Below are 17,899 nucleotides of genomic sequence, written 5' to 3'. Positions count from 1 at the left end.
AAGGGCAATGGGCCTCCGAACCATAGGGAGGCAATGCCGATCTTCATCAAGTCGGGGAGGCCGAGGAAGAGGCAGGAACTGAAGCTTCCCGGGATGTGGGCAAAGCCCCGCAGGAAGCACTTGGCCTGATAGAAATTGCCAAGTCACCCTCGTACACAGAGTCGATGTTCAACGAGGCCCAAGGTGCAAAAGAACGCCTTATCGAGGGGCCTATAGAGCGAACGATCCATTCCACAGTTTTTTCGACGGCGTGGATTCGGCAGCCACGGAGGACGCCACCGGATTTGGTGACTTAGAGATACCGAAGAAGAGCTCACCCTCTGAAGCAAACGGGCCTTCCTCGAGCCCAAAATTGGTCGATCGATTCCTTGCCCCAAGTGCTAATCCCGATTGGAAGTGATCCATTATTATCTCCCTTCCGGAGGATGCCCGAGTCATATCCGCCCCCGTAGGGGTGACCAGTTATCTTCGGTGTTTGGTGACCGAGGATGATCAAGCTAAGATAAACGAGATGTATGCATACTGCCTTTTCAACAAAGCACAACAGGCGCTGAACCGGGTAACTTCATGCTTTCCTAAGTGAGTTTTTGATTTACACTTATATTATTCGTTGATAACTTAGTGTTTCTCTTCGTGCTCGTAGGCCTCGATGCTTCATCACAAGACCTTTTTAAGGTATCAGGACAGTTGAAACAACTCGAAGCTGAAGTTCGTGAGCTCAAGAGAATAGAGACGCCTTTAAACTTCTTAGCTAGCAGTTCAAAAGGGAGGTTAAGAACCTCCGTGCCGAGCTAGAAGTTGCTTGGAAGGAAGATGCTGATTTTGTCGAGCAGGTAAATATTTTTTAGGTTAGTGAAAATGAATTTGATTCAGTGACTGATGGTCAAAATCCGCAAGTCCAGCAAAAACTTGATCGGATTGACCATCATTGAGCTGAAATAAATATAGTCAAAGCTGAGACCGATGAATGGAGAGGTCGAATGGATCATATGGCCTTGGAAAATGAGGCTGCTCGGGCACAACTAACTTCGGGTAAATTCTAGCTTAGATCAGCAAAGGAGAGGGCCGAGGTTCAGACCAAAAAGGTTGAGGAGCTCTAATCCCGGTTAGGTTTGGCTGTCTCAGATCGAGAAAGTCTGGCCAATGAGCTTAAAATGGCCATGTCATAGGTCGTTGTCGTCAAAGCTGAAGCTGATGAAATGATGGCTAAGTACAAGGACAATGACGAGGTGGCTCAAGACCTTGTAAAAACTATAGTTGAGCATATGAAGTGGAAATCCCGAAGGGAGTCCCTCAAGGAAGTTCATGCTCGGGGTTTTGATTTATCGCGTGAGATCAAGAATGCCAAGGTGCTCGCAGCTGAGGACAGGAAGCTGGCCTATCCCGAAGAGGAAGATTTCGAGGAGTCTGAAGATTTGGGTGAGTCCGAGGGTGGCGGAGACCCCGAAGGTGATGATGCAGCCCCCGACGAAGACTAGGCCACTTAGGAACTTTTTAGATGTTTTTGTTTTTTTGGTTTTTGTATTACCTTTTTTTTAGGCCGTTCAACCTTTGTAAAAATTTGCATCGGGGATGTTTGGCCCTTGTAAAAAGAATTTTTTATATGTATATAAGGCTTTTTTCCCTTCAACAGCTTTTGAATTTCCCTTCGCTTTATTACTTATATTTGCAAAGATCGAAATGCCATAGCATGAAATAGTTAGGTTACGTTTGGAGGTTCGAACAAACCTTGCCTTCAACATTATTTCATTTTAAGGCATCGTGGGGGTTCGGTATTACCGGAAACTTTTTTCCAAAGTAGTTTAGATTATAGTTTGCTGAGGGTAGTCTTTAGAACCGGTTATGAAATTTTGAAGCCCTTGCTTTTTGTTACGGGTCTCGAACGTCTCCGAGCCATTTTAGAATAGTCGTAGCCTTTTTAGTTTGGGTGTTTCCCAATGGGTTTTTCACCTCGAGTAATCCGAACTTGCCTTAGATAACGATCCCCGAACGGGGATTAGCCTTAGCTTTTTAATTCGGGAAATGCCAAATAGGCTTTATGCCTTCGGGTTTCGATATTCCGGAATGGCCGTAGCCTTTTAATTCGGGCAATGCCAAATAGGCTTTGTGCCCCCGAGCTCCGATAATCTGAGTTGTCCGAGTTTATTTTCGGACTGCAACCTCAGATTGGGAGTGATCGTTCGAACCCGGATAAAGGTATCTCTTGGGTTCGATACCATTTAGGGGATCGAATGTAAGAAATTCCTTAAGAGAATAAAGAGAAATTCTTAAAAGACAAGATATTTATTCGCAAGGTAGAAATTTTTATTCTTGTGCGTGATAGTTACACACGAGTACAAGTTTTATGCCAGGGCTCGAGTAGTCTATGCGGGCACGGTTAATGTGACCGTTTAGCCCTTATAGTAAATCCTATTGATCGAGCCATGACCATTTAATTATAAAGTTTCCTTCCTTGCTAAAGTCGTTAACCAAGGGTGATCCCCTAGTTCCGGGGCCTATCGAAGAGAGGCCTCAAATATTGTTGTATTCTTTGGTACCGATTCGTAACCGACCTTCAATTCTAAGTTAGCACGATTTACTTATTGCCTCGTTAAAAACCTTGCCAAAAAAACCTATTTGGGACAAAACCGGTTCAAGGGAAAAAGAGTGCAACGCGTGCTTTTAGTCCTAAAGGTTGTATCATTCTTTGATGATTCCCTGAGAGTGTTAGTTCGGAATGTAAATAAATAATAGAAAATGAATGGGGTCGTACCTTAGCAATAGTATCGCTTCAAGTGAGCTATGTTCCAGTTGTTCGGTAGTTGCTCACCGTTCATCGTTCCGAGTTTGTATGATCCTTTACCGTTGATCCCACTAATCTGATAAGGGCCTTCCCAGTTCAGACCAAACTTCCCTTCGTTCGGGTTTCGGGTGTATAATGTAACCTTCGTTAGTACTAAGTCCTCGACATTGAAATGTCGAAGGTTGGCATGTCGATTGTAATACCTTTCGATCTGCTGCTTTTGGGCGGCCAATCAGACAAGGCCTGCTTCACGCCTTTTATCCAGTAGATTTAGGCTTGCGTTCATAGCCTCATCGTGTGATTCCTTTGTTGCATATCAGAACCTGAGACTTAATTCTCCGACTTTGACCGGTATTAGATCTTCGGTTCCATAGACCAGCGAGAACGGGGTGGCCCCGGTACTAAACTTCGAGGTCGTTCGGTATGCCCATAAGACTTCGGGTAGGATTCCCTTCCATCTTCCTTTGGCGTCAGTTAACCTCTTTCTGAGGTTTTCGAGTATAATTTTGTTGGTCGATTTTGCTTGCCCGTTCCCACTAGGGTGGTAAGGTGTTGATAGGATCCTTTTGATCTTATGATCCTCAATAAATTTGCTTATCTTGCCGCCAATGAACTGTTTCCCATTGTCGCATATGATCTCGGTCGGCATTCCGAATCGACATATGATATGATCCCAAATGAAGCCGATGACTTCTTTCTCTCTGAACTTTTCATATGCCTAGGCTTCCACCCACTTAGAAAAATAGTCAGGCATAAATATATATATATAAATTAAGCCATACTGGGAGCCCATGGAAAGGGGCCAACAATATCCATTCCCTACTTCATGAACGACCATGGTGACAAAACCGAATGCAGCAGCTCCCCGGGCTGATGAATCATCAGAGCGTATCTTTGACATTCATCACATTTTCATACGAACTCCTCCGCATCTTTTTCCATATCGATTCAGTAATAACCAGCTCTGATTATTTTTCGAACCAACGATTCGGCGCCCGAATAATTTCCACAGGTACCTTCGTGGATTTCCCTTATAACGTACTCAGTATCTCCTGGACCTAAACATATTGCGAGTGGGCCATCGAATCCTCTTCTAAACAGGGTTCCATCTTCGGACAAGCTGAACCGGGATGCCTTTGTACGCAGGGCCCTCGATTCTTTTGGATCCGAGGGACTTTCCCGGTCCTAAGATATTCTACATATTTATTTCTCCAGTCCCAAGATAGGCTCATCGAGTTGATCTCGGCATGGCCTTCTTCCACCAACAATCTCATAAGTTATATGACTGTCCCCAAATTGAACTCGTTGCCTTCATCCGATGAACCTAAGTTAGCGAGGGCATCAGCATCACTGTTTTGATCCCGAGGTACGTGTTGCAAAGTCTATTTTTTGAACCGATGTAATAATACCTACAATTTGTCCAAGTATCTTTGTATTCGTTCTTCTCTGATCTCGAATGTTCCATTAACTTGGTTTATCACAAGGTGGGAGTCACACTTGGCTTTGATCACTTCTCCCCCCAAGATTTTGGCTAGCTCAAGGCCTGCAATCATGGCCTCATATTCGGCCTCGTTGAAAGTCAATTTCGCAGTCTTAATAGATTGTCTAACTACATTGCCTATTGGTAGCTTCAATATGATACCAAGTCCGGACCCTTTTGTGTTTGAGGCGCCATCCGTAAAGAGGGTCCAAATTCCCGAAGAAGTCCCTGAGTTAATTAATAACTCTCTTTCGACCTTCTAGTATTAGGGTCGGTGTAAATTCGGCCACAAAGTCTACTAATAATTGAGACTTAATGGCGATCTGGGATCGGTATTCAATATGGTACCCACTTATTTCCATGGCCTATTTGGCCAACCGGCCCGAGAGCTCAGGCTTATGCATAACAATCCTTAACGGGTAAGTAATTACGACACATATGGGGTGACACTGGAAGTATGGTTTTAGCTTCCTAGAGGTGCTTAGCAAAGCGAGCGCCAGTTTTTCTAGGTGAGGGTACCTAGTTTCGGCCTCACCTAGAGTCCTGCTAATATAGTAAATTGGAAATTGTGTACCTTGCTCTTCCCGGACCAAGACTCCATTTACCGCTATCTCCGAAACTGCCAAGTACAAGTTTAGTTATTCGTCTGCTTTCGGTGTGTGAAGCAGCGGTGGGCTCGATAAGTTCTGTTTGAGTTCCTCTAAAGCTCGTTGACATTCCGGGGTCCATGAGAAGTTTTTCTTCTTCTTCAATAGTGCAAAGAATCGGTGGCTCTTATCGGACAACCTCGAAATGAATCGTCCCAGGGCGGCTATGCGTCCGATTAGTCTTTGCACGACATTCACATTGTCCACGGCCGTGATATCTTCGACGGCTTTGATTTTGTCGGGGTTGATCTCGATTCCCCAGTTGGATACCATGAATCCGAGGAATTTATCCAACCCAACTCCAAACGCACATTTTTCTGGATTCAGCTTCATATTGTATTACTTCAATATGCTGAAGATTTCCTGCAAATATTTCAAATGGTCCTCTGCTCGCAGGGACTTAACCAACATGTCGTCAATGTAAACTTCCATTGATTTTCCTATTTGTTCCTTGAACATCCGATTTATTAGGCGTTGATAAGTGGCACCGGCAGTTTTTAATCCGAATGGCATCACGTTATAGCAGTAGGTGTCGTACTTTGAGATGAATGAGGTTTTTTCCTGATCATCCGGGTCCATCCGTATTTGGTTGTACCCGGAATAGGCATCGAGAAAACTGAGGATCTCGTGGGTGGCTATGGCATCGATCATGCGATTGATGTTGTGCAGAGGAAAAGAGTCCTTGGGACACGCCTTGTTCAAATCCTTTTAGTCTACACACATTCTTAATTTGTTCCCTTTTTTAGGGACTACCACTACGTTTGCTAACCAATCGGGGTATTTAACTTCCCGAATGGACCCTACTTTAAGGAGTTTAGATACCTCGTCCTTGATGAAAGCATGTTTGACCTCGGACTGGGGCCTCCTCTTCTGTTTGACCGGATGGAATTTTAGGTCCAGGCTTAGATTATGAGTGGTTATCTCCGGTAGGATCCCTATCATATCAAGATGGGACCAAGCGAAACAATCTTCATTAGTTATAAGAAATTGAATGAGTTTTTTCATGAGCTCGGAGCTTAGCCCTGTGCCCAGGTATATCTTTCGATCGGGCAAGTATTCTATCAATATGACTTGTTCCATATCCTCGATCGTTGATTTAGTGGCGTCAGAATCATCGAGGGCTATAAAAGATCTGGGAACCCCGTAATCATTATCCTCGCCTTCCCCTCGATTGTCCGAATCTGCCAAGGCTGGTATCAATGATTGCTATTTGGCCCCATTTTTGACCATCTGGTTCGGATCCTTCTATGTTGACATTGTAGATTACGGTATCACCTCCTCGACCGCGAACATTTCCTTGGAAGCCAGTTGTTTACCATAGACTATTTTGACTCCGTTAGGTGCATTATCGAGGGCACTACCCTCATGTTGTGGATCCATGGACTTCCGAACAAAGTGTTGTACCTCATGTCTCCTTCGATCACATAAAATTTAGTTTCCTGGGTGGTCCCGACGGTGTTTACTGGTAACATTATCTCTCCCTTAGTGGTTTCACATGCCATGTTGAACCCGTTTAGAACTCAGACTATAGGCACGATTTGGTCTTGTAGACCGAATTGCTCCACGACCCTCAATCGGATGATATTGGCAGAGCTACCTGGGTCAATTAACACACGTTTAACTCAGAATTTATTTACGAGTACAAATATTACAAGTGCATCATTGTGAGGTTGCACGATTCCTTCCGTGTCCTCGTCGTTGAAAGACAAGGTTCCTTCCGGTATGTAATCCCGAGTACGTTTCTCCCTTGTGATGGATACTTTGGTGCTTCTCAACATCAGCCCCTGAGAAACATCAACCCCACTGATAATCATGTTAATGACGTGTTGAGGTTCTTCTTGCTCGCCACTTGTTAGAATCCCTATTCTTGAAATGATTTTTTGCTCGGTCACTAAAGAATTCTTGAAGATGCCCATTGCTAAATAATCAGGATACTTCCTCTCTCAATTGTCGGCAATCCTCCGTTTTGTGGCCGTGAGTGCCGTGATATTTACACATCTGGTTAGGATCCCTCAGGGATGGATCGGATTGTAATGGTTGAGGCCATTTGGTGTCCTTGATACGTCCGATAGCTGATACGATGCCGACAGCGTCAACGTTAAAGTTGTATTCGGATAACCTCGGTGCTTCCTTAGGCCCGATGGGCCTGTCGAAGCCGTCTTTACTCATGAGTCCCCGACTGTTTTGACCTTGATCGTTTCTTTATTCGCCTATTATGAGATTTCTCCTATATCCGTTACCTCTTCGATCCTCATTGTACGGTTGATAGTGATCCCTATTCGATCTTGGTTCACGGTCAATGTCTCTCTTGGCTCTATCAATGGTTCTGACAGAATAAACGGACCCCGAAGGGGCCCCAAGTTGATCATCTTCGACTTTAGATCGATACCGGTTATGCACGTCGCCCAGTTAACGGCCGGATTTTCTATCAGGTTCTGCTTCAACTACTGTGAAGCCACCGAGCTTCGAATATTGAGTCCCTGGGTGAAAGCTTGAACAGCACAATCATCAGCAACCGACAGTAGGTCCATCCGTTCCATCTGGAATCGAGATACAAACTCTCTTAGCATCTCGTTATCTTTCTATTTTACTTTGAAAAGGTCCGACTTCCTGGTCCAGACCTTGATGGCACCAGCGTGTGCTTTCACGAAAGAATCTGCAAGCATAGCAAATGAGTTAATAGAATTAGGAGGTAAGTTGTGATACCACATCATAGCTCCCTTTGACAGGGTCTCTCCAAATGTTTTCAGCAGAATAGACTTGATCTCATCGTCCTCCAAGCCGTTCCTTTTGATGGCACATGTATAAGAGGTTACATGCTCATTTGGGTCGGTCGTTTTGTTATACTTAAGTATCTCGAGCATACGGAGTTTCTTAGGGATCGACTTCGGAGCCGCACTCGGAGGAGAAGGTTTTTGCACGAACTTCTTGGAATCCAGGCCTTTTAATATTGGTGGTGCTCCTGGGATCTGGTCTACCCTGAAATTGTAGGTTTCCACCTTTTTGTCATTAGCATCGATTTTCTTCTCCCCTGGTTCTATCTGTTTTGCCAACTCTTCGAGCATCTTTATGATCTCGAGGTTAGCCCCCGATTCATGTTTATTTGAACTTTCTGCGACCGGTTTATCCCTACGGGTGACTTTCAGGGGTAGATCGGGTTCAACTCTGCTCGGTGCACGGCTTTGGTTCTATAATTGAGTTATCGCCGCTTGTTGGGCCTGCAAAATTTCGACAATCACCATTAAACTGATCCCGTCCTATCCAATGTTTTGTGTATTTTGAGTTGTCGATCGGGCTCCACCAAGGGACGCTATTCTCGGGGTCAGTTGGCAAGTTTGCATCGATAGCCACATGTGAATTAACGTCAATTGGGTCTGCGACCAGAATTTCGATGGGATCAGCGGGCGGTACCTCTTTACCGGGTGCTACGCTGTTATTTTCAACGTGGTAACCGGACTCGTTGTAAACATTTAGGGGTATTGATTGAGAGTTCGACATTTTATTTTTTAACCTGACATCAGAGATACTTCAAAGAGCAAGCGTAAAGTAGTGTGTGTTATGGAGATTTGTACCACATAACCACTATTATCCTTAGCCCCACGGTGGGCACCAAACTGTTTACCCTCAAAATCGGATAACAATTAAATTTGTACGTGATTTTAAGGATAAGTGATCTAGCTTGGTACAAAATGAAAAATCAAATTGAAATTGAAATAAACAATAGGAAAGTAAATGCAAACCACACAAGTTGAACGGTCTTCGCCTTAGAAGGTTATCCGCCCTCGAGCCAAAAGTATTTTTATCGATATCAGAACAGAATGACAAGAGAATAGTAAGAACTGAAAATAATAATATATTGCTTTGGGATGCGAGTTACACTATGTTTTACAAGTAATCAGACCCCCTTTATATAGTAGGGGAGTCCTACTTTAGGTATAATTCTATAAAAGATAAAAATCTCATGGTTTGCTGATTTGCCGGTTCTTTATTGATACATGCCAAGATTCCCGCCGAAATATCCGACCGGTTACGGATATTTCGGCCTTCCGTTATTTCGGTCTTCTGTTGGTTATACCGACAATGTTTTCTCGAGCTTATTCGGGGTCAGGGTCGATTCCGGGATCATGGGCTCAATGTTTCGAGGACGAACATTCTGACCTCGTGTTCTGGTTCGATGAGACTCGAAGTCGATCTTCAACCCCTCGCGTTCCGAGCCCGATCTGTCATGCAATAGTCGAGCCCGATTTCGACCGTATACACCACGAAAGCAAAGAAGGATAAAGATTACTTGTCCACGAAAACTAACATTGAAATGAGAAATTAAAACTGAACGTACGACTAATATTAAATGACGAATTTAAAACTCAAAGCATGGAGAAAAGCAAGAAGAGAAGGTCGTCGATTGAAGTTATTATACCTGGTCCGAGAAGAAGTTAGAGAGCCGTTATTAGTTTTTAGCATTAAAGTAGCAGTAGGAATGTAAGATTTATTCTGCTCATTTTGTACTATAGTTTAAGATATTTCTGTTGACTTGGATATATAAGAATGAAATTTAAGTTTAGAATATAGTTTAAAGATGTTATGGCCAGAAACTCCAATCAAACACAAAGAAGCAACTAAAGCTTCAATTGAAGCTCTCCAACCGTGAAGAAGAAATAGAGAAATAGAGAGACCGGAGAGAAGCAAGAAGAATAGAAGAAAAGGAGGAATAACATGAAATTAATCATGGGATATAAAAGATTATTTTCCTCCACTACTATAAGATCTAGGATCAAAGGCTAAGGTTAGTGCTAGGCTATCCAACCTTAATCAAAAGTTTTTATTTCAAGCTTTGTAATGCGAAAAAGCCCACTCGGAAGCTTTATCCCTTTAATAAGTTTTAAATTAAAATTAGTCTGACTCAACGCGGGTAAGGATAACTAACACCGAATTAAAAAAAGAGGCTAGATCACGAAACTTTAAGAGGACAATAGACGGTCTGATACTGTTTTAAGTTTTAAAGCCTTAAGAATGCCTTAAAAAGCTCAACCACTACGCATCCACCAACTACGCTTGGGAAAGAACGACAGTAAGCAACAAAAAGCTTTTATGTATAGATAAAATTCAAAATCCACGTAAAAAAAATGTAGATTTGAATGGACCAAGTTAAAAAAAAATGTAACAATTGTTCCATCCAAATAATTAGCCTAGAAGAGAAACAACAACGAAAAAGTGATAACCAAGTACTAAAGAGTGTCAATTTTCACACTAAATCATCAAAAAATAAACTTTCTGGAATTTCAAATTTCATGAAATTACTGCAGTAGCTATCTCTCTCATCTTCTGTACTGCTTGACAATGGTGTTGACAACACTGAATCAAAGCTAAAGTTTTGACCGCTGGAGTTTTCTTGTAAAATTTGGCCATAGTTTTGCAAAGGTAGCATCACATTTTCTTGTAAATTTTGGCCATTCACCAAATTATATGATCCCAAGTTTGATGTAGTGCATGTTGGTATTTCTGAAGTCCGATCTTGGAACTGATTATAAGGTTGGAAAGTTGGGGTAGGGTTTTCCATTGGGCCATTTAAAATTTGATTTTCTTGATATTTTTGCAACAACACTTGAGACCCTTCTTGGTTTTGTATTTGTGCGTTCAAAAATTGGTTTTCTTGAAGTTGTCTTTGTAATAACATTTCTGGATTTTCTGTATGGGATGTAAAAAGGGTTGTAGAAATTAGTGCCAAGACTTGAGGGTTTACAAATGCTTGTAGTCCAAGTAAACTTGAAAGGTTAAATTGTGTAGAGTTAAGGAGGGATGATAAGTCTAATAAATCAAGACGAGGGCTGTGAGTTACTGGATCAAGTCCCATTCTTAGAAGCCTTTTTCTTATGTGTGTGTTCCAATAATTCTTTACTTCATTGTCCGTTCTTCCTGGCAAACGAGCAGCTATTGCTGACCATCTGAAAATAATAACAATAATAAGCTTTAAATAAAGTACAGGTTTAAGGAAGAAAGCAAATTATTTTGCTACATACTAAAAGTACCATTAAAATTGATGGTCTTATACATGTTAATTATGAGATTCTTATGACTATAAAGCGTGTGTAAAATTAAAAGTTTAAAATAAATAAAAAAATTAAATATAAAAAGTGTCATTTCCTTAGAAACAAACTATAAAAGAACATCACAGAAAATGAAATAAAGAACTAAGAGAGTATCTTACTTGTTGCCTAGAACACTGTGAAGTTGGATAATAGTTTCTTCTTCTTCAAATGAGAATCTTCCTCTCTTAATATCTGGTCTCAAATAATTCGTCCAACGAAGACGACAACTCTTTCCACACCTTTGAAGTCCTGCAAATAATTTTCCAAATGAAAGATTAGAATAAAGCACTTATTAATTAGCAATATGATAGAAAATAAATATAAAATCGTCTATGAAACAACAATTAAGTACTACTTTCGTCTCAATTTATTAGAAAATTTTGAATATTAGACAAGGAGATATAAAAAGAACGGAATTTTTTAAAACTTATAGTCATAAAGATGTCATAACTTTTTTGGAACAGATTAAAAAAGAAATATTATCACATACCAGCATTTTTAGGGAGGCTACGCCAGTTTCCAGGACCATGAACTTGAATATATTCTATGAGCTTATGATCTTCCTCTGAGGTCCAAGGACCTTTCTTGAGTCCATTTTTATCAGAACTTGGTGATCTTCCCATTGGTTTTTTTTCTACTTGCAATAAAGATTACTTAAAAGGGTGCAATTGTTTGAATGAAACAAAGAGAGCTATATAATATAAGCAAAAGTGCAGTACTTGTAGTCCCTATAGGAGAAATGAGATGATGACCCTTAATTTATAGAAGAGAAGAAAATGGAAGTCAATAGTATTTGGTACCGGCCTTATTCTATGTCAATGCATCCTCTTGCTGTGTGTTTAGGGTGAAATATTTAAAAAATTATCTGAAAAAAACACGTATATGGTGTATAATAAAAAAGTAAAATTACTTGAGTTTTTCTTCTTTCCAGTTTAGAAGCTTTTGGATTTTATCTTACAAAAGAAAATGTGAAAAATCTGGATAGAAGGTTGTGGACAAGTGGCAACTAGTTAATGGTTTTGACCTTTGCATCAAAGTCTAGAAATAGGGAGTGATTAGTCGGTATGGTGGTTAGATTTCTCCTACCAATTAGAACAAGGCAAGAAACGTCTCATCGTTTTTCATGGTTTATGATTAGGATACTAATTCTGATATAAAATGTGAAATTATATTTACTTTATGTTTGATTATTAATATTAGTGAAAATTGATGTAACTTCTTATACCAAAATATCCTTTTTTTTTTTAAAACCAAACGATTATGTACTCATACAAGAATGCTATTATCTAATTTGACTTGTAATTATTACATAAGTAATCTGATTGTATAAATATTTTTTATTAATTACGTTAACTATCATCAACATATCGCCTAAATCCAGATTTTCCTCTCCGTGTCACCTTTTAGAAGCTTGCAACCAAGTCTAAGAGACAAAGTTTTAATCAAGTGAAATAAAATATACTGTAGTCATTTTCGTCGTCTTTATTATTGTTATGTATACTTTAAAGGAAACCACTCTAAGCTTATAGTAGAGATTAGAATAATTGAAGAGGAAACAAGTGCGAAACTGTGTAGAAAATTTCATTATTTCTCATTTGAAGCCACTTTTCTAATGAAAATAATTTAATCTGAATTAAATTAAACAACACGTATGTATGTGGAAGAAGAAGATTTCCGTATTAAGGAGCTTGTGAGGTCAGCCAATCCAAGACCGTACACGTAGGTAATATAAATATTATTTGTAATTTCCACATATTACACTTGGCTTAATGTCGTTATTTTTAGTTATCAGGCCACCAATATTTTGACATCTTTATCAGTTTCAACTTTATTTTCTTTTTCAAGCATTAGCATTTACCGTGTATAGTCTTGGTTTTAAAATCGTCCATAGCACAAATTGTTTGTATGTACGACTACGTTCACTTTTCACATAGTGTCTGCCCGTTCAAGCAACATATAGGCTATAGCCCCTATTAGCAAGTAAATGCTTTCTTTTTCAGCAGCCAAATACTTTTCTATCTTCTGATATTGGAAATTATTTATATCCAAGTTCAAATAATCTAATATATAATTAGTTGAGATAATTACACGCTTTATAATCTATTATGCTTTAATTAGTTCAGATGTAATGGCGGAGCCAGTATTTTTATTAAGGGGAGTCAAAATATAAAAAAAAAACTCACCAAGAAGTCAAAGGGTGTCACTATATAATATATATACATATTTTTTTTTTAAAATACCGAGTTAAATAATGTAATTTTCCGACGAATGGGTGTCGGTTGACACCCCTCGGGTGCATGTGGCTCTGCCACTGTTCAGATGGTTACACATTTCAATCCTTCTGATCCCCTCCCCTCGCTTGGCAGCTTGCTTGCCTTGGTTTGTTTACCTCTTCCTAGGAATGGCAATGGGGCGGGGCGGTTTAAGGCGATGTGGGGCAGGGCAAGTTTGCAGGAATGCGGGTGCCGAGCAGGGAGGGGCCAGGCGCGTAACACCAATCTTTTTTAAAATTTAGCCGAGGCGGGGCGGGTTGTGGGTTGGGAAATCCAATCTGATGAGACCCATGTCGTAAACTAAAATCTTATTACCTGTTGTGTCTCTCCGGTTCATTATCTACAAATAAAGCTAGTTGAAGCAGAAGTAATATATTTTCATAAAGGTTTTAGATTAATTGTTAATGGATTAGTTAAATTTTTACTAGTAAAATTAACTGTTGAAAAATATACTTTGATGGAGAAAATATCAAAGTTTAATTTTGATTAATTAGCCAACGAAGCCTTGCTTTAGTTAAATGAACTTCAAAGTTCTGGAAGTTTTGAAGAAATAAAAATAAATAGTTTGTTTATGGAACTTATAGATATTTTACCACAAACCAAAATTGACGAAGCGGAAGGACAAAATAGTGATTTAAATTTTTTTAATCTTGTTGAGCTTTATCTAAATATCTCATCTGAAAATCAAACTACAGGCTAGAAAATTGGGTCATAAAAAATTTAAATACTATTGTAAAAACAACAAAATTATTTTTTTTTAAATTAAGCGGGACGGGTTGAAAACATACAAAAGTGCTATGCGGGGCAGGTTAAAAGTTTTGCGGGTTAAGGCTCGCACCTGCCCCGCCTGCCCTGCCCCGCTGACATCCCTACCTCTTCCCTCTCACTTGTCATATTCTGTTCTAGAAGCAAGAGTATCTTTCATGCGATTTAATATAATTAAACGGCAGATTATATGGAAAATTTGTTTAGCACTTACGGAAAAAAAAAAAATATTAGTAGCAAAATTATACTCCCTCCATTTCAATTTATGTGAACTCATTTGATTGGGTACGGAATTTAAGAAAAGAGAGATGACTTTTGAACTTTTGGTGTGAAATGAGGCACATATATTTTGTGTGGCTATAAATCATTGCATAAAGGTAAATTATTTCCAAATAAGGAAAGATGTCATTCTTTTTGGCACGGACTAAAAAGAAAATAGGTTCACATAAATTGAAACGGAGGAAGTATATAGTATCTAATGAAAGGATAAACATCGACCATCTTCTGTGATGGAGTCAAAATTTAAAGTTTACGGATTCAGAATTTTATATTGAGTTTTAAATCAATAATTTATATATATTCAATATATTTTTTGAAATAAATATATAGTCTGATCAAAACTACTAGGTTCAACTGAATCACTAAATAAATTCTAGCTCCGCAGCCTGCAGTTCTTTTTCCTGTTTGGTCCCATGGAGGCAACCCAATCTTTTTGGCAACTAAGAAATACTTAAGAAAAGTACAGAAATACTTAAGAAAAGTACGTTACTAATTATAAAGATGATACAATGTCCTGATTAAAACTCGCCACTTGTTTCCATCAATTTGACTGTTGTATATAAAAATACAAGTTCAAGAAAAATAATAAATTATATCGTTGAAGTTCCTGTTCCCTGTCAGCTAAATCTTTGTTTAATAGTAGTGAAATCAGCTTATAGCTCGTCACCATTGTAAGATTTTTTAGGAAATTATTACAAATTAGAAAAAAATATACTGATTCAGTAATTAGTTGTAATAAATCTGGGGTTTGCTTGTGGGGAAAACTTGCGATGTCATTGATATTAGACTCTTTCTCCCCCTCCACAAACACAAAGTGCATTTCTTTTATTGCAAAGTTGGTACGTGAATGTTGTTATATTAGTTGTTTTTGTGAGGTGATTAATTGCCTTCAACAAACTTTGAATTATAAAGCTTATAAGGCTTCTTTTTTCTTCGTTATCTTCAACAGCAAATATTTAATTGGGAGAGTTCACATTGCTGTTATAATATATGGTGTCAAAGCATTTTTGTTTAATGCAAATACACCATGTATCTCTATAACGTGTTGGTACATAAAAATGACACACACACATATAATATGTAAATATAATATTCATGTTTAGGGATACACATTATCTTTTTATAAATTGATGATGTTTTTGTGGTTGAAAAATTAGTCATTCTCTAATATTGCTCGTAAGCTGTTGAAATTTCTTGTACGCGGTTAAGCTTCATGCAAATACGTGTATGGTTGCATAGTGACATCACCGGCTGCGGTTGCATGTCATGCATTGTCTTGTATTTATATATCCAGATGTTTCAGTGTATATATATATATATATATATATATATATATATATATATATATATATATATATATATATATGAGGAAAAAATTGGGTATCAACAACTTTAGTATCCTTTGAAGATAAACTCGGTCTATATGTAAATATATACTTTCAAAATAGTGCATATACATCATCATTTTGATTTATAAACATACACAAGTATTTTTCATAATTTTTAAAGACTTCAAACCAATTTATTCCTGCATTTTATTATATAAATATCCAATAATTATCCTCCAAATTATTTTTATGATGATTTAATCATCTAAACTTATCATTTATACCAGCATGAGGTTTTAAATATTTTTTTCAGTGCATTTCTTATAATTACATTTGCATTTTAGGGCTAATTGTATATTTTTGCAATAATAGCTCATATGCATGTATAATTACATTATTTATGCAGAAAATAATTTTTATATTTTTATAATATTAAGTAATTATTTTTAATCATTTTAGTGCATAAATAATATTTTGTTATTTATTAATTACTTTTATAAATTATTTATTTATTAAATATTAGGTATTTAAAAACTAGCCTAAAAACCCACCCATTTTCAGACCAATCGCTGGCCCAAACCTAACACCCTAGCCCAATAAATCTCAAGCCCAAACCAAACACCCCTTTACAAAATTTGGTCGGTACCCATTTTATACGACCCGCCCCATTTATCTTTAATCCCAGCCGTTGATCTCTCAAGATCAACGGCCCCCGTTCACCCCCTCTCTTTAACTATCAAAACCCGCTCAAACCCTAACCACTCTCACCACCCGCCGCCTCTAAATCCTCTCTACTTTCTCTTCTTCTCTGAGAAACCCTAGCCGCCGCCTCTCAAAACCCTCCCTTAATCCCTCTTCTAAAGGAATTTTCCTCTCATCTCCTTACCATATTAGTATCTTTCAGCTATTGGTTGATTCTCCATGGTATTACCTAATACTTGCCTAAACATGGAAAGTATTACCACTCTGATTATGTCCGATTGACTCCTATTTTTTGAATCCGGACGATACTCCGTCTACATACGTTTATTCTACACCGTGTGAGTTTGATTTTTGTTTATGTTTTGTTGATTCTTACTTACCCTAAAACTAGGGTTTTCAGATTTTCTTAAATCGGACCAAAATTGGTTCGATTCTCTGATTTTTAGTGCTATTTGTGTCTATATTCATCCTATGTTACTGCTTTTGTGTATATTCCCTTGATATTTGTTTTCCCTAAAAACTAGGGTTTGGCCTGATTTTTCTCCTAAATTGGTTCTAATTGATTCTGCATGCTCTTCTTTTCCTTTTTTTTTATGTCTAATTGATTATATTTCCTTGTTTGTTTGTTCGATTCCTACTACTATAAAAACTCATTCCCCTTCCCCTTTTTGGACAGAACTTCAATCACTATTTTTCCACTAAAACTGAAGCTTTACTCTGTGTTCGTTGAGTATCTTGTTATGTTTTGGGCTCTTGGCTGGCTGAAAGCCAAGGCCACCGGATTTCTATTTTTTTCGACCTCTCTTGGGTGTGAGCACTGCCCTGGGTTCTTGAAACCCTTTGGAACTTGACACATTTGAGACTATGGGTCCTATTTGATGTTCTTTCTTGTTTATTGAACAATCACAGGTTAGTTTCTAAACCTTCGCAATGTTTATTCCATTATGTTAGCATGTTTTCTGAAACTGCATGACTTCATGTATTCCCTTGACTCTTTTTGTCTAATTCTGCCTATAATTACTAGCCTAATAATGTCTTTGCAGATAGCTTAGTCAACTTGGACAGATTGAAGCATGTTTAGCTTGGTGATTGTTGATAATCTGAATGTTCTGCCTTGATTATATGGCTTAATCCATGTGTTCTGCCTAATTCCGAATATCTAGTGATCAGTTTTTGTCATTAATATGCCTTAGTTTGTTTAAGACCTTCATTTTAAATGTATAGTGTGCCCCTACGAATATGATTGTCACTCTATGTATTCTTGCCATATCTATTTATGTACCTCTAATAACTTGTTATCCTTTCTTCCTTGACTGTTGCCCTCTATGGTACCTGATCCAGTTTGTGTTATATTGTTTAATCGTGAGTTTGGTATAATATGATCCTTTAAGTTCTAAACTGGTTTTATTAATTGGTTTTACTAGTCTAATGCCCTTGCCTGCTAACTTTGCAATCCCAGGCTCCTTGTTTCTTGTCATATGTAACTCTGCCCCAATGTATTAGTTTGCTTCTCGAGATCATATTCATTATGTAATTATCTTAAAGTGTCTGCAAATG

The 17,899-nt window shown here is 38.5% G+C and overlaps 1 protein-coding gene across 1 annotated transcript; it reads right to left on the bottom strand.

Moving 5' to 3' along the window:
* Positions 1-10,001: 10,001 nt before the first annotated feature.
* Positions 10,002-11,736, bottom strand: LOC107826804 (transcription factor MYB41-like). The gene is made up of 3 exons (XM_016653837.2): positions 11,486-11,736; positions 11,115-11,244; positions 10,002-10,851 (listed from the first exon to the last, which is right to left on the bottom strand). The coding sequence occupies exons 1-3, from the start codon at positions 11,616-11,618 to the stop codon at positions 10,152-10,154; spliced, it is 963 nt and encodes a 320-aa protein (XP_016509323.1). The 5' UTR covers positions 11,619-11,736; the 3' UTR covers positions 10,002-10,151.
* Between the last annotated feature and the right edge of the window lie 6,163 nt (positions 11,737-17,899).

The sequence above is a fragment of the Nicotiana tabacum genome, chromosome 21 (assembly GCF_000715075.1).
Source record: "Nicotiana tabacum cultivar K326 chromosome 21, ASM71507v2, whole genome shotgun sequence".
NCBI lineage: Eukaryota > Viridiplantae > Streptophyta > Magnoliopsida > Solanales > Solanaceae > Nicotiana > Nicotiana tabacum.
Note: the sequence above shows the minus strand (reverse complement) of the source record. Positions and strands in the feature narration are given on the sequence as shown.

What these genes read in the sequence shown, in the direction of transcription:
- LOC107826804 (XM_016653837.2), bottom strand. Translation starts at nt 11,618, where the DNA reads ATGGGAAGATCACCAAGTTCTGATAAAAATGGACTCAAGAAAGGTCCT. An exon ending in TAGCCTCCCTAAAAATGCTG is followed by an intron (nt 11,245 to 11,485) that starts GTATGTGATAAT and finishes AATTATTTGCAG; the next exon opens with GACTTCAAAGGTGTGGAAAG. An exon ending in CACAGTGTTCTAGGCAACAA is followed by an intron (nt 10,852 to 11,114) that starts GTAAGATACTCT and finishes TATTATTTTCAG; the next exon opens with ATGGTCAGCAATAGCTGCTC.